This window comes from Rhincodon typus, chromosome 47 (genome assembly GCF_021869965.1).
Source record: "Rhincodon typus isolate 14 chromosome 47, sRhiTyp1.1, whole genome shotgun sequence".
NCBI lineage: Eukaryota > Metazoa > Chordata > Chondrichthyes > Orectolobiformes > Rhincodontidae > Rhincodon > Rhincodon typus.
Genome location: NC_063378.1, coordinates 8,514,283 through 8,531,758, shown reverse-complemented (window position 1 = coordinate 8,531,758; position 17,476 = coordinate 8,514,283). Strand labels below are relative to the sequence as shown.

The window sequence follows — 17,476 nt, the reverse complement described above, 5'->3', positions numbered from 1 at the left end:
AGTGTGAGAGAGTATATGTGTGTGTCTGTGTGTGAGTGTGTATGTGTATGTGTGTGAGTGTCTGAGTGTGTGTTTGTGTGTGTCTATGAGCATGTGTGTGTGTTTTGCTGAAGGAATGTTTGTGTGTTTATGGGTGTGTGTGTGAGAGAGAGTACGTGTGTGTGTATCTGTGAGTGTGTGCGTGTCTGTGAGTGTATGAGAGTGTGTGTGTGCGCCTGTGAGTGTGACAGTGTGTTTGTGTGAGTGAGTCTGAATCTGAGTGTGAGAGAGTGTGTGTGTGTCAGTGTGTGTTTGCCTGTGAGTGTGTGTGAGTGTGTGTGTGTGTGTGAGTGAGAGAGTGTGTGAGAGTGTGTGTGTGAGTGAGAAAGTGTGTGTGTGTGTGAGAGAGATTGTGTGAGAGAGAGTGTATGTGTATGTGTATTGTGTGAGAACGAGTGTGTGTGTGTTGGTGTGTGTGTGTGTATGAGAGAGTGTGTGAGAGGGAGTGTGTGTGTGTGTGTGAGAGCGAGTGTGTGAGAGAGTGTGTGTGTGTGTGTGAGTGTGTGTGCGTGTGTGTGAGTGTGTGTGCATGTGTGTGTGTGTGAGAGTGTGTGTGAGAGAGAGAGTGTGTGTTGTGTGTTTATATGTGTGCATGTGTGTGCGTGTGTGTGAGAGAGAGTGTGTGTGTGAATGTGTGTGTGTGAGTGAGTGTGTGTCTGTGTGTGTGTGTGAGTGAGTGAGTGTGTGTCTGTGTGTGTGTGAGTGTGTGTATTTATACCGAGTGCTTTAACTCACCAGTAATGGACTAAACTCTCACAGTAAATCTGGAAGGTCAGAGTTGGTTAAAATCAAGGAGATAAGTCTCTTACATCACCAAGTCTGAATGAGTGAATGAGTTAAACTGCTCGAGGAGAACATGACACATTTGTGATGTTGGCCAGTGGTCAAGCTGATCATTTGCTGGAGGCTGGACAGTGTCAGCGTTTGAACGCATTGACTATCTTTACTAAGGGGAATTGATACAGAAAAGTTTGCTTCATAATGCAGGTAGCTGGGGAATTAAATCAGCTGATCGTCCAGTAGGAGATCCACTCACGGGACATGGGTGTGACGGGGCTGGGCCAATATTTATCGCCCGTCCCTAGTTGCCCCTTGAGAAGGTGGAGTAGGGCTCCTGATCTGGTCTGCATAAAGGGATTCACTTGTTAGCATTATGTGGGCAATTTGCAGTGCACTTCATTTTAATAAAGAACGTTGAGTGCATCCCCAGAGTAAAACCGAAAGACCAGACAGAGTAGGAATAAAAGCCACCAGCTCTCTGTTATACAATTGAAGTGTCAGTCATTTGGCTCAAGTGAATATCAAACAAGGCGAGTCAATTACCTCGGCTTCTTCGTTTCAGCCGTATTAGCAGCAGAATGAGCACCAAAACGAGAACTCCCACAACGATGGTGATTATTATAACTGTGTTCGGTCCATGAGTAAGATCTGGCAAAATAGATTTGAAATGCACAACCCTACATCGTGAATTAAAACGACAGTCAAAGTGGGTGACATGGGCTGTGTGGTTCAATCAATTGTGGAATAATTATTGGCCTGGACTTTCCAATGGATGGATATCAGCAGCTCTCTCTATCTCTCATAGAACATAGAACATTACAGCGCAGTACAGGCCCTTCGGCCCTCGATGTTGCGCCGACCTGTGAAACCAATCTGAAGCCCATCTAACCTACACTATTCCCTTACATCTGTCTCTCTATCTCTCCCTTTCCCTCTGTCTCTCCCTGTATATCTATCTCTCCCTCTCCCTCTGTCTCTCCCTGTACATCTATCTCTATCTCTCCCTCTCCCTCTATCTCTCCCTGTATATCTATCTCTATCTCTCCCTCTGTCTCTCCCTGTATATCTATTTCTAACTCTCCCTCTCCCTGTATATCTATCTCTATCTCTCTTTCTATCTCTGTCTCTCCCTCTATGTCTACTTCTTCCTCTACTTCTCCCTCTACTTCTCCCTCTGTGTCTATCTCTCCCTCTCCCTCTATCTCCACCTCTCCCTCTATCACTACCTCTATCTCTCCCTCTATCTCCACCTCTGTCTCTCCCTTTATCTCTATCTCTCTCGCCCTCTATCTCTCCTTCTATCTTTATCTGCCCTTCTAGCTCTCCCGCGATCTCCACCTCTATCTCTCTCTCTCTCTATCTCTCCTTCTATCTTTATCTGCCCTTCTATCTTTCCCTCTGTCTCTATCTCTATCTCCCCCTCTATCTTTCTCTTAGTGGCTATCTCTCCCTCTATCTCTAACTTTCTGTCTCCCTCTATCTCTCCATCTACCTCTATCTCTATCCCTATCTCTCCCCTATTTCTCCCCCTATCTCTCCCTCTACCTCTCCCTCTCTCACTCTCCTACGAAGTGATTGTCTATGTCAGGGAATGGTGTTTGCACTGCATTTCCATGAAATCAGTAAAAACGCAGTGAATTTACAATTTGGTTCCCAGTGGGGAAGGCAGCACCGTGTGAGTGAAGAGATACTTGTACCGTAGTGAAATCACAGCGTGAATGATTGAGTGGAATCAGATTGGAGATCTAGGATCAAATCCCATAATGGTGGATGGTGAAATCCAGCTTAAAATTAAATTAGCAGCAAGGTAACCATTGCTAACAAAACCTGTCTGGTTCACTAATGTCCTACAGGGAAGGGAATTTTCTGACTTGGATGTGACTCAAGACCCACAGCTATGTGGTTCTTTCTGAAATAGCCTGAATAATAACAAAATAAAAAGCTATTTTCTGAATGGATCTTATAACACAAGCAGAAGGACAAAGCACATTGGGTTGGTCTCTCCATACATCATAGATTCCCTACAGTGTGGAAACAGGCCCTTCAGCCCAACAAGTCCACACTGAACCTGGGAGCACCCCACCCAGACCCATCCCCTTATAACCCACCTAATCTACACATCCCTGGGCACTATGGGTAATTTAGCACAGCCAATCCACCCTAACCTGCACATCCCTGGGCACTATGGGTAATTTAGCATGGCCAATCCACCCTAACCTGCACATCCCTGGGCACTGTGGGTAATTTAGCATGGCCAATCCACCCTAACCTACACATCTTTGGACTGTGGGAGGAAACCGGAGCCCCCAGAGGAAACTCATGGAGACACAGGGAGAATGTGCAAACTCCACATACACAGTCGCCTGAGGCTGGAATTGAACTCGGGTCCCTGGTGCTGTGAGGCAGCAGTGCTAACCACTGAGCCTCCCTGCCGCCCCAACCACTTCCTGGCTTTTGTGACAGAATTAATCAGAATCTTTTAGCTGTTCTCATCCTCTCAAGGAAGTTCTAATGCCCCGCACATACAGTGATGATTCTGTAATCTTGGGCATATGTGCAGAAATAGCTACATATTTTGTCTCTTTGGAAGAGAAAAGTGCATTTGAAATATGCCTTCATTTTACGGTATATTCTTCTAAATATGTGTAATCCATAAGGCACAAGTCAGGAGTGTGATGGAATACTTGCCCTGGATGGGGGCAGCTCCAACAACACTCAAGAAGTTCGACACCATCCATGACAAACCAGTCCCCACTCGATTGGCACCACATCCACAAACATCCCACTCCCTCCCCCACCGACGCTCAGTAGCAGCAGTGTGTACCATCTACAAGATGCTCTGCAGAAAATCACCAAAGATCCTCAGACAGCACCTTCCAAACTCTACTAGTAAGGCAAGGGCAGGTGATGAATGGGAACACCATACCTTCCAAGTTCCACCAACAAACATGTCACCGTTCCTTCACTGTCACTGTTTCAATATCCTGGAGCTCAAACCTGATTGCACCCACACGTCCTGCACAGCAGGTCATACAAACAGCAAAGATAGTGAGAGCTGCCGATGCTGGAGTCTGAGATAACACAGTGTGGAGCTGGAGGAACACAGTGTGGAGCTGGAGGAACACAGTGTGGGGCTGGAGGAACAGAGTGTGGGGCTGGAGGAACAGAGTGTGGAGCTGGAGGAACAGTATGGGGCTGGAGGAACAGAGTGTGGAGCTGGAGGAACACAGTGTGGATCTGGAGGAACACAGTATGGAGCTGGGGAAACACAGTATGGAGCTGGAGGAACACAATGTGGAGCTGGAAGAACACAATGTGGAGCTGGAAGAACACAGTGTAGAGCTGGATGAACAGAGTGTGGATCTGGAGGAACACAATGTGGAGCTGGGGAAACACAGTATGGAGCTGGAGGAACACAGTTTGGAGCTGGATGAACACAGCGGGCCAGGCAGCATCAGAGGAGCAGAAAAGTTGACCCTTCTTCAGAAATGGGGGAGGGGGAAGGGGGCTCTGAAATAAATAGAGGGGGGGGAGTGGATAGGTGGGAGAGAAGACGGACAGATCCAAGGAGGTGGGGATGAAGGTAGTAAAGGTGAGTGTAGGTAGGAATTTGGGATGGGAGTTGGTCAGTGAGGAGGGAGGGGAGGATAGGTGGGAGGGAAGACAGACAGGTCAATGAGGTGGGGATGAGGGGGGGGTGGGGGCGCTGGTCTCGGGATGAAGCCGGGGGTGGGGAGATTTTTTGAAGCTAGTAAATTCCACATTGAGACCATTGGGTTGTAGGCTCCCGAGGCGGAATATGAGGTGCTGCTCCTCCAGTTTCCAGGTGGCATCATTGTGACACTGGAGGAGGCCCAGGATGGACATGTCATCCAGGGAGTGGGAGGAGGAGTTGAAGTGGTTCGCTGGCAGGTGTTGTTGTTTGTCGCGAACCGAACATAGGTGCTCTACAAGCAGCAAGCTCACCTACACCTTCTCCAGGATTTCATAGGGGAGGTAATAAACGCTGGGCTACAAAGGGACACCCACGTTTGCATGAAAGAACACACATAAGCTGACCCAGAGACGTTCAGGCTGACCAAGAGGTTCCAAGCCAAATAAAACCTCCACAGCATGGCTAACCTCAGTGTAAATTCAGGAGATACAAAACAGTACGGCACAGTACAGGCTCTTCGGCCCACGATGCTGTGCCAAAGGGCCGCTATCTAAACAGGAGGCTGTGAAACAAGGAACGCATCTTTCTGTCATGTCCTTCATGATCTCATTGATAATGTGGGATGAATAAAACGTAATGAAAGACAAGACGAGGATGGTGTTAGAGGGTTGTTTTTCAGACTGGAGGCCTGTGACCAACGGTGTGCCACAAGGATCGGTGCTGGGCCCACTGTTTTTTGTCGATTATATAAATGATTTGGATGTGAACATGGTTAGTAAGTTTGCAGATGACACCAAAATTGGAGGCTGTAGTGGACAGCAAAGAATGTTACCTCAGAGTACAACGGCATCTTGATCAGATGGGCCAATGAGCCAAGGAGCGTCAGATGGAGTTTAATTTAGATAAATGTGAGGTGCTGCATTTTGGAAAGGCACATCAGGGCAGGACTTATACACTTAATGATAAGGTCCTGGGGAGTGTTGCTGAACAAAGAGACCTTGGGGAGCAGGCTCATAGTTCCTTGAAAGTGGAGTCGCAGGTAGACAGGGCGGTGAAGAAGGTGTTTGGTACACTTGCATTTATTGGTCAGTGCATTGAGTATAGGAGTTGGGAGGGTCACGTTGGGGCTGTACAGGACATTGGTTAGGGCCACTTTTGGAATACTGTGTTCAATTCTGGTCTCCCTGCTATAGGAAGGATGTTGTGAAATTTGAAAGGGTTCAGAAAAGATTGACAAGGATGTTGCCAGGGTTGGAGGGTTTGAGCTACAGGGAGAGGCTGCATAGGGTGGGGCTATTTTCCCTGGAGCGTCGGAGGCTGAGGGGTGACGTTATAGAGGTTTATAAACTCATGAGGGGCATGGATATTATGAACAGTCCCTTTTCCCTCAGGGTGGGGGAGTCCAAAACTAGAGGGGCATAGGTTTAAGGTGAGAGGGGAAAGATTGAAAAGGGACCTGAGGGGCAACTTTTTCACGCAGAGGGTGGTGCGTGTATGGAATGAGCTGCCAGAGGAAGTGGTGGAGGCTGGTACAATTACAACATTTAAAAGGCATCTGGATGGGGACATGAATAGGAAGGGTTTAGAGGGATATGGGCCAAATGCTGGCAAATGGGACTAGATTAGTTCAGGATGTATGGTTGATTTGGACCAAAGGGTGTTTTTTCGTGCCATACATCTCTATGAGTCTATGAACAGCCCAGTATTATTCAGCATGGCGAGGGTTAATGCAGGAATAGCCCAAAGTGTGGAGAGAACTGTGCTCACACGTAGGAGGGATGTCTCAGAGCAGGAAATGAGTATTCCATCACAGTCCTGATGAATGAATGAGGAAAAAGGAATCCCCGAGTCTGTGAGTTTTTGAGATAAGGTGCAGAAAACCCCAAAAGATAACGAAAGGTCACCAGACAGTCACAGGTCATAATGCAAAATTCTGTCAGTTCTTGTCGAAGACCAGGGCACTCGCTGGGGTAACTTTAGGTCAAACCCCTGAGATTAGGGGTTGGGGTTTGGAGCTTCTTATCCTTTAGGATATTATACACCATATCATGGTCGCTAATTAGATAGTGAAGTCTTTAAACCACAATGCAGTCCTGTCAGGAAAACACATTAACTTTCGAGATAACAAGGTGTAGAGCTGGATGAACACAGCAGGCCAAGCAGCATCAGAGGAGCAGGAAGGCTGACGTTTCAGGTCTGGACCGTTTCTGAAGGAGGGTCTAGGCCCGAAACGTCAGCTTTCCCGCTCCTCTGATGCTGTTCGTCCAGCTCTACACCTTGTTATCTCAGATTCTTCAGCATCGGCAGTTCCTACTATCTCCCACGTTAGCTTTTAGTTGCCTTCACGCAGCACAGATTTAGCTTCGAATCTGCTTACTTGTAGGAAGGTTGCATTGTTAAAGTTGGTTTGGATTCCTAAACAGTCAGATTTGAAAGATTTGCTTAGTATGTGACACACGTTCTCTGAACGCTAACGTTAGTGACAGATCGATTGCTCTCCAGGAATAGGACGAGTGACTGTATTTTGTGAATAAAAGTCACTGCTGTTTGCAGCGCGGCTCTGAGCCCCTGCCCACAGGCATGGAAGTAAGCCATTGATACCTGGGACTCCCTCCTAAGTGTCGATTCTGACTTTTAAGTCCGTCCTCTTCTCCGTTTGACCAAATGCACCAATTCTTGTTTGGCCTATTGCCCACCGCTGACCACAATCCCTCATGGTTAGCAGAGTGAATGGCCACTGATGGTGTACGTGAGACCGCTGTACGGTGTACCTGAGAAATCGTTCGTTCTTAGCACAACTTCCACTTGGCCCACTCCTGTCCCAACTGCGTTTGCAGCTTCACATATCCAGTTGCCATTTGTCAGAGGGCTCATTTCTCTGATGAACACCCATGAGTTTTTGACCTCCGCTCCTTCTGGTAACCTTGCAAATTACAACAGAAAATAGTCGCAGCAAATTCACATTTACAGTCCTAGAGTCACACTGCATGGAAAACAGAGCCTTCGGTCCAACATGTCCGTACCCAACAGTTATCCTAAATAAATCTAGTCCCATTTGACAGCATATCCCTCTAATCCCTTCCTATTTGTGTACCCATCCAGATGCCTTTTTAAATGTTGTGGCGGTGCTGGTGTTGGACTGGGGTAGACAAGGTCAGAAATCACGCAACACCAGGTTATAGTCCAACAGGTTCATTTGAAAACACAAGCTTTTGGAGCTTCGTTCCTCCTTCAGGTGTTAGTGAAGTGGTATCAGACACAGAATTTATAATAAAAGATCAAAGGGGCACACCACTGATGAGGATGTATTAAACAAACCTAAGATGCTGTTAAATCTTTAATCAGTTAGAAGGTTTTAATCGATTAATATGTATATGTAAATCCCTGAATTCATTTCAAGTCACTGCCCTGAGAGAACTAAAGGTTTTATCAGTGTAAAGAAGAGGTGACATTTTAGGTCAGACAATGCATGTTACATGTGAAGCCTTGTTTAGAATCTGTTTACAGTCAGTCGATGTGGCGTTTGATAAATTCCTACTTTAGAAATAAAACCAGTCTGACTCCAAACCAAAACACAAACAGATTCTAAACAAGGCCTCACACCCTAACATGCATTGTCTGACCTAAAATGTCACCTTTTCTTTACACTGATAAAACCTTTAGTTCTCTCAGGGCGGTGACTTGAAACGAATTCAGGGATTTACATATACATATTAATCAATTAAAACCTTCTAACTGATTAAAGATTTAACAGCATCTTAGGTTTGTTTAATACATCCTCATCAGTGGTGTGCCCCTTTGATCTTTTATTTATAAATTCTGTGTCTGATGCTACCTCTCTCACTAACACCTGAAGGAGGAGTGAGGCTCTGAAAGCTGTCGGACTAAAATCTGGTGTTGTGTAATTTCTGATTTTGTAAATGTTGTAATTGTACCAGTCTCCATTGCTTCCTCTAGCAGCCCATTCCGTACATACACCCCACTCTGCGTGAAAAAGTTCCCCTTTAGATCCCTTTTAAAATCTTTCCCCTCTCACCTTAAACCTATGTCCTGTTAGCTTTGGACTCCCCTATCCTGGGGGTAAAGACCTTGGCTATTCACCCTATCCATGCCCCTCATGATTTTATAAACCTCTGTAAGGCCACCCCTCAGCCTCTGACATTCCAGGGAAAATAGCCCCAGCCCATTCAGCCCCTCCCTGTAGCTCAAACCCTCCGACGTCCTTGTAAATCTTTTTTGAACGCTATCAAGTTTTGCAACATCCTTCCCATAGCAGGGAGACAAGAATTGTATGCAGTATTCCAAAAGTGGCCTCACTAATGCCCTATACCGGCACAATGTGACATCCCAACTCTTGTCGGAATTTCGAAGAATGAAGAGGAATCTTATAGAAACATATAAAATTAAGAAGGGAATAGATGAGACAGAAGCAGGGACGCTCTGTCCACTGGCAGATGAAACTAGAACGAGGGGTATAACCCCAAAATAAGGGGAAGCAGACTCAGGACTGAGTTGAGGAGGAATGTCTTCATCCAATCTGTGGAATTCCCTGCCCAGTGAAGCAGTTGAGGCTACTTTATTGAATGTTTATCAGACAGATTTTTGAACAGTAAAGGAATTAAGGATTACAGTGAACGGGCTGGTAAGTGGAGCTGAGTCCACTTATTGGATGGCAGAGCAGGCTTGAGGGGCCAGACCACTCCTGCCCCATTTTCTTATGTTCTTATACTCAATGTACTGACCAATAAAGGCAAGCGTACCACAGCGGCTCAGTGGTTAGCGCTGCTGCCTCACAGCACGAGGGATCCGGGCTCGATCCCACCCTCAGTCGACTGTCAGTGTGGGTTTCCTCCGGGTGCTCCGGTTTCCTCCCACAGTCCAAAGATGTACAAGTTTGGGTGGATTGGCCGTGGGAAATTGCCCACAGTGTCCAGGTATGTGTAGCTTAGGGAGATGGGTCTGAGTGGGATTCTCTGAGGGTCAGTGTGGACTTGTTGGGCCGAAAGGCCTGTTTCCACACTGTAGGGGTTCTATGAAATAATGATATGAAGCCTTCTTCACCATCCCGTCTAGCTGCGACTCCACTTCCAAGGAGCTATGAACCTGCGCCCCAAGGTCTCTTTGTGGGAGGAAAGGTCTGGTGCCTCCAGGTAACGCAGAGTAATTTAAATATGGGGGTCAGCGAGAGAGAGAGAGAGAGAGAGAGAGAGGGAGAGAGGACAGTTCTTCAGAGTGACCTGTGGATTCCACCATTGCCTGATGACATTGACGAGGAATTCGAGGCTAAGTATCCACTGGGACTATTACTTCGTTCCCAACTTCAGCCAAAGTGGAAACTAATCCCAGGATTTCTGACGCAGAACTTGATTCAACTATCAAGCTCTATGTCTGAAACACTGCTTGGTCGAGGCTGGTTTGACGAGAGAGCAGCCTGTCGTGACTATATCGTTATCTTAGGGCTGAATGGATCAAACGGTTATGGGGACTTGAGAGTCCTACTTCAGGATTTCTTAAGGTTAAACATGCAGGTTCAGTTGGCAGTTAGGAAGGAAAATGTAATATCAGCATTCATTTCAAGAGGGCTAGTTTACGAGAGCAGAGGTGTACTGTATAAGGCTCTGGTCAGACTGCATTTGGAACAATGTGGGCAGTTTTGGGTTCCATATCTTTGCTATATTATGTCTAGCACGGTGGCTCAGTGGTTAGCTCTGCTGCCTCACAGTGCCAGGGACCCGGGTTCAATTCCACCCTCGGGTGACTGTCTGTGTGGAGTTTGCACATTCTCCCCCGTGTCTGCGTGGGTTTTCTCCGGGTGCTCCGGTTTCCTCCCACAGTCCAAAGATGTGCAGGTTAGGGTGGATTGGCCGTGCTAAATTATCCCATAGTGCCCAGGGGTGTGCAGGTTAGGGTGGATTGGCCGTGCTAAATTACCCACAGTGTCCAGGCATGTGTAATCCAGGCGAGGTGAATTAGCCGTGGGAAATGTGAGGTTATGGGGATAGGGTCGGAATCTGGGTGGGATGCCCTTCAAAAGATTGTTGCAAGGGGCTGAATGGCCTCTTTCTGCTCTGCAGAATCCTATCTAAGGAAGGATGTGCTGGCCTTGTAGAGGGTTCAGAGGAGATTCATGAAAACGATCCCGGGGATAAAGGGCTCCTCCCATGAGGAGTGGTTGAGGACTCTGGCTCTGTGGAGTTTAGAAGGAGGAGGGAGTATCTGATTGAAGCTTAGAGAATACTGAGAGGTCTGGATAGAGTGGACATGGAGAAGATGTTTCCATAAGTGGGAGAGACTGGGACCCGAGGGCACAGCCTCAGGGTGAAGGGACGACCCTTTAGAGCTGAGATGAGGAGGAATTTTTTCAGCCAAAGTGGGGTGAATCTTTGAAACTCATTGTCACAGAGGGCTGTGGAATCCAAATTATTGAATGTATTTAAGACAGAGATAGATAGTTTCTCAATGATAGATGAGTAAGGACATGGAGGGTTAGAGGGAGAAGACAAGAGAATGGGGTTGATAGACATAAAGAGACATGATCGAATGGTGGAGCAGGCTCGATGGGCCGAATGGCCTAACTGTGATCCTATATTCTACATTCCTGTATCACAAATAGTATATCAACGCACAATTATCGATACAGTGTAGGAAGTCTACAACATGAATGTCTGAGTGAGTGAATTCCTTTCTGACTTACCCTCGCCACGTGTAATTTGTCGGTTCAGGATTGGCATCTGTGGTACATGTAACAGTAACATTGCGCGTGTTTACATTCCAGGTCCCATCATATCCCGTTATGGTCACTTTTGGTGGATCTACAAAGAAAATAATTCATGGGATCAGTACATCAGAGCCCTCTTCTTAGAAGGAACCAGAGCAATGATTGAAGTGGATGTTGTCACAATGGAAGAAAGTAGTTAGGTTTGTGTCTTTACGATGAGCAATAGAGTCATAGAGTCCTACAGCATGGAAACAGACCCTTTGGCCCATCTAGTCCATGCCGACCATTACCCCAAACTAAACTAGTCCCTGCCTGCTCCTGGCCCATATCCCTCCAAACCGTTCCTATTCATGTACTTATCCAAATGTCTTTTAAACATTGTAACTGTACCCACATCCACAACTTCCTTTGGAAGTTCATTCCACACACGAACCACCCTCTGCGTAAAAAAAATTTGACCCCTCATGTTTTTCTTAAATTTCTCTGTTCTCGCCTTGAAAATGTACCCCCCCGGTCTTGAAATCCCCCATCCTAGGAAAAAGACAACTACCAATAACCCTATCTATATCCGAAAGGATGTAGCCAGGTATGGGGGCTGAATGGCCTGCTTCCACACTGCAAGGATTCTATATAAAATCAAAATCAAACTGCCTGAGCCGTCAGATGTGTTAACAACAGAGGAGTACGGACTTATAACCAGGACATTGCTGCATCCTATCCACTTTCATGTATGCTTCGGAAATCTAGAGATAAAAGACTTAGAAGCGAGTGCACGCTAGAAATTCCATGCCCTCCACACATTTCCTCAAGACGAAGGAAAGAGCACTTGAAATTGCAAGAGGTATGAGGAGTGACAGTCAGGGACTAAAATATTGACTTTCTGCTCACTTGTTCGGAGCTGAAAAGCTGCAGAGATCTGGGGCTTGAGGCTAAAGTGGGGACTGGGCAGGAAGATGCCCCGTCATCATGGATGCCCCAGTGTGTGGGCACAGATGGACTACAGTGGAGATGTACAGATGGTACCAGACTCACTAATGTGGCGTAGCATGAGAGCAGATCTCCAGGCAGGAGTGACTTTGATGAGCATCAGCAAGTGGGAGGGTGTCTCATGTAACAGGTCATCCAATTTTGTGCACTTTCCACAAGTTGTCACAAGGTTATCAAGTATAGAAAATGTTATTTTTAATCTATGAATAATATGCGAATAAAACAGAGGGACCTGATTCAGCTGTGTAAGATTATAAGTCCAGCCCTGATTGCCCCTACCAAAATGCAGCATCTCTCACCTATCTAAATTAAACTCCATCTGCTGATCATCCCATTGTAGTTTAAGCAGGGTTGGAGGGTTTGAGCTACAGTGAGAGGCTGAATAGGCTGGGGCGATTTTCCCTGGAGCGTCAGAGGCTGAGGGGTGACCTTATAGAGGTTTATAAAATCATGGATAGGGTAAATAGGCAAGATCTTTTGCCCAGGGGTGGGGGAGTCCAAAACTAGAGGGGCGTAGGTTTAAGGTGAAAGGGGAAAGATTTGGAAGGGATCCAAGGGGCAACTTTTTCACACAGAGGGTGGGGCGTGTATGGAACGAGCTGCCAGAGGAAGTGGTGGGGGCTGGTACAATTACAACATTTAAAAGGCATCTGGATGGGAACACGGATAGGAAGGGTTTAGAGGGACATGGGCCAAATGCTGGCAAATGGGACTAGATTCATTTAGGATATCTGGTTGGCATGGATGTGAAGGGTCTGTTTCCGTGCTGTACAGCTCTATAACTCTATGACTATTACATGGGGAATGGCCAGGTCGAATAGAAAGCAGTGTAGTTGAAGGGTCAATAACATGGTTGGGGGAGGCAAAGTTTTAAAGTGAAAGGCAGGAGGTTTAGAGGGGATTTGAGGAAAATCTTTTTCACCCAGAGAGTGGTGGGAGTCTGGAATGCACTGCGTAGGAGGGTGGGTGAGGTAGGAAACCTCAGAAGCTTTAAAAAGTACCTAGATGAGAACTTGGAATGATATAACATTCACTTACTGCGGGAAAGTGAGGCGAGTGTAGGTTGTATATTCTTGGCAGTATGGGCGTGAAAGGCCGAATGGCCTCTTCTGTTCTGTATAAATCTTTGATTCTATGAAAACTATAAAGACCTCTATATCATCAAGATATATAATCCAAAAATTAATTTATAACAACGTCAAAGGGACCCATATGTACATAATTCTTCAACATTTAACACACTTTCCGAGTGTGTGCACGCACACATGTGCATGTTTGTGTGTGTGCACACATGTGCATGTTTGTGCGTGTGTGTGTGCGCACACATGTGCATGTTTGTGTGTGTGTGCACGCATGTGTATGTTTGTGTGTGTGTGCATACATGTATGTTTGTGTGTGTGTGTGTGCATGCACATGTGTATGTTTGTGTGTGTGTTGTGAGTGTGCACACGTGTATGTTTGTGTGTGTGTGCACATGTGTATGTTTGTGTGTGTGAGCACATGTGCATCTTGGTGTGTGTGCATGTGTGTGTGCACGTATGTGTATGTTTGTGTGTGTGCATGTGTGTACATATGTGTATGTTTGTGTGTGTGTGCATGCACGTGTATATTTGTGTGTGAGTGAGTGTGTGTATGCGAGTGTGTGTGTATGAGCTACTATGTGTGTGTGCGCGTGTATGTGTATTTTTGTGTGTGCGTGCACGCATGTGTGCGTTTGTGTGTGTGCGTGTGTATGTGTGCACGTCTGAGTACGTTTGTGTGTGTGAGTGTGTGTGCAAGTGTGTGCGTATGAGCTAATATGAGAGTGTGTGTGCGAGCATGTGCACATATGGGTATATTTGTGTGTGTGAGTGAGTGTGTGTGTGTGCACGCGTATGAGTATGTTTGTGTGTGCATGCACGCGTGTGCATATCTTTGTGTGTGTGCGTATGTGTGTGCACGCATGAGTATGTTTGTGTGTATGCACGCATGTGTAGGTTTGTGTGTGTATGCATGTGTGTGCACGTGTGTGTATGTTTGTGTGTGTGCAAGTAGGTGTATGTTTGTGTGTGTGAGTGTGTGTGTGATTGTGTGAGATGTGTGTGTGAGTGTGCGCGTATGTGTATGTTTGTGTGTGTGTGTGCGTGTGTGTTTGTGTGAGTGTGCACGTATGTGTGTGTGTGCTTGCATGTGTATGTTTGTGTGTTTATGTGCATGTGTGTGTGCACGTACGTGTATGTTTGTGTGTGAGTGAGTGTGTGTGTGTGCGAGTGTGTGTGTATGACCTAATGTGAGAGAGTGTGTATGTGTGTGCATGTGCACATATGTGTATGTTTGTGTGTGTGTGTGTGAGTGTGTGTCTGTGTGTGCGTGTATGTGTGTGTGTGTGTGTGTGAGTATGCGTGTAGTGTATGTTTGTATGTGTGGTATGTGTGCACGCATGTGTATGTTTCTGTGTGTGTGTACAAGTGCATGTGCATGTGTGTGTATGTTTGTGTGTGCGTGCACACATGTGTATGTTTGTGTGTGTGTGTGCACATATGTATATCTGTGTGTGTGTGCGTGTGTGTGTGCACATACGTGTATGTTTGTGCATGAGTGGGTGAGTGTGTGTGTGCGTATTTGCATGTGCATGTATGTGTATGTTTGTGTGTGTGTGTGCCTGTATGTGTGTAAATGTGTGTGTGATTGTGCACACGTGTATGTTTGTGAGTGTGCATGTGTGAGCACGCATGTGTGTTTGTGTGTGTGCATGTGTGTCTGCATGTATGTGCGTTTGTGTGTGCACGTATGTATATGTTTGTGTGTGTGTGTGTATGTGTGTGCGAGTGTGTGTGTATGAGCTAATATAAGAGCGTGTGTGTGTGCATGTACACATGTGTGTGTGTGCGCGTACATATGTGTATGTTGTGTGTGAGTATGACCGTATTGTATGTTTGTGTGTGTGTGTGCATGTACGTGTATGTATGTGGGTGAGTGAGTGAGTGTGTGTGTGTGTGTGCACGAGTGAATATGTGAGTTTGCATGTGCGTGTATATGTGCGAGTGAATGTGCATATGTGTGTACATGCACGTATGTATGATTGTGGGCATGTGAGTGTGCTTGTGCATGTGAGCGTTTAAATATGCTGTATGTTTATGTCTGTGCATGTATCATGGGGGTGAGACGCGGTGTTTCAGAGTACATGTGTGTGTGCTAATTTTCTAGAAGTATATCATAGAATCCCTACAGTGTGGGAGTAGGCCATTCAGCCCATTGAGTCCTCATTGTCCCTCCGAATCTGACCCACCCCCGACCCTATCCTTGCATTGCCCATGGCTAACCCACCTAGCCTGCACACTATGGGTAATTTAGCACGGCCAATTCACCCTAACCCGCACATCCCTGGGCACTATGGGTAATTTAGCATGGCCAATCCACCCTAACCTGCACATCCCTGTACACTATGGGTAATTTAGCACGGCCAATCCACCCTAACCTGCACATCCCTGGGCACTATGGGTAATTTAGCACGGCCAAACCACCCTAACCCGCACATCCCTGGGCACTATGGGTAATTTAGCATGGCCAACCCACCCTAACCCGCACATCCCTGGGCACTAGGGTAATTTAGCATGGCCAACCCACCCTAACCTGCACATCCCTGGGCACTATGGGTAATTTAGCACGGCCAATCCACCCTAACCCGCACATCCCTGGGTACTATGGGTAATTTAGCACGGCCAGTGGCTCTGTGGTTAGCACTGCTGCGTCATGGCGCAAGGGACACGGGTTCGATCCCACCCTCGGGCGACTGTCTGTGTGGAGTTTGCACATTCTCCCTGTGTCTGTGTGGGTTTTCTCCGGGTGCTCCAGTTTCCTCCCACAGTCCAAAGATGTGCAGGTTAGGGTGGTTTGGCCGTGCTAAATTACCCATAGTGCACAGGGATGTGCAGGTTAGGGTGGTTTGGCCGTGCTAAATTACCCATAGTGTCCAGGGATGTGCGGGTTAGGGTGGATTGGCCGTGCTAAATTACCCATAGTGTACAGGGATGTGCGGGTTAGGGTGGATTGGCCATGCTAAATCACCCATAGTGCCCAGGGATGTGCAGGCTGGGTGGGTTAGTCAGGGGACATGTGGGTAACAGGAATAGGTTGGGGGGTGATTCTGGGTTGGATGCTCATGATGGGCTAAATGGCCTGCTTTCACACTGTAGGGAATCTACGATCGCATTGATCTACGTTGATCGCATTGATCTACGTTAATCGCTTCTCATACTCATCCTCTTAGCTATAGTCTGTCTTTGGACATGAGACTTACAGAAGATGGACAGCTGTACAGGGTATTCACCCGTGCTGTTTGTTGCTGAGTGAGTGATGCGACATGTCAATGTCTTCCCATTATCTGAAGGACGTGGTGTCATCTTGTACTCGCTGGAGACAGTCACTGTATTGTTGCCGTTTACAACATGGTTCATGGTGTGGTTCCCCAGGAAACTGGATATCCAATTGATCTCAGCTGCTGGGGTCCCAAAGGCCGAGGTACACAGAGCCACAGGAACGTCGGAGAGACCAGCCTTGGCAGTTATCGATGATGCTGCGTTGGTGGGAATCGCTGTCAGAGATAAAAGAGAAATGAGTTCAATGTCTGCTTCAGTCACTTCAAAGAGCATTTTAGCCTGCCACGTTGGGCACGGTGGCTCAGTGGTTAGCCCTGCTGCCTCACAGCACCAGGGACCCGGGTTCAAACCCAGCCTCGGGTGGCTGTCTGTGTGGAGTTGTCTTGTTCCCCCTGTGTCTGCGTCATAGACTCATGCAGCACGGAAACAGATGCTTCGCTCCTACTCATCTGCACCGAGCAGACATCTTAATCTGACTGAGTCGCATTTGGCCCATAACCCTTCCTGCTCATGTCCCCATCCAGATGCCTTTTAAATGTTGTAATTGTACCAGCCTCCACCACTTCCTCTGGCAGCTCATTCCATACACGCACCACCCTCTGCATGAAAAAACTGCCCCTCAGGTCCCTTTAAAATCTTTCCCCTCTCACCTTAAACCTACCTCCCCACCCCCCACCACCCCCGCCCCCCACACACACTGGGGATGTTCAAAGTCGCTGTAAGAGGATGCTTTCTCCTCTGGGGGCAATCTGGGCAGAGAGGTCATAGTTTTTAGAATAAGACAGATTTAACACAGAGAGAGAGAAGGGGAAATGACTTCACTCAAAGGGTTGTGAATCTGTAGAATGCACTCCCCAGAGTGTGGCAGACGCTGGGACACTGAGTAAATTCGAGGAGGAGGTGGACAGACTTTTAATTCATAACAAGTAGAAGCGTTAC

General features: G+C 47.0%; 1 protein-coding gene across 1 annotated transcript in view; it reads right to left on the bottom strand.

Annotated features, from left to right (window-relative positions):
* LOC109923692 (nectin-1-like) overlaps positions 1-17,476 on the bottom strand; it is a 50,337-nt gene that overhangs the window by 6,612 nt on the left and 26,249 nt on the right. Inside the window, exons 2-5 of the mRNA XM_048620544.1 lie at positions 16,459-16,752; positions 11,169-11,286; positions 7,246-7,397; positions 1,363-1,467 (exon numbers count right to left, since the gene is read on the bottom strand). Coding sequence (XP_048476501.1) covers positions 1,363-1,467; positions 7,246-7,397; positions 11,169-11,286; positions 16,459-16,752 — 669 coding nt within the window. The remainder of the gene's footprint in view (positions 1-1,362; positions 1,468-7,245; positions 7,398-11,168; positions 11,287-16,458; positions 16,753-17,476) is intronic.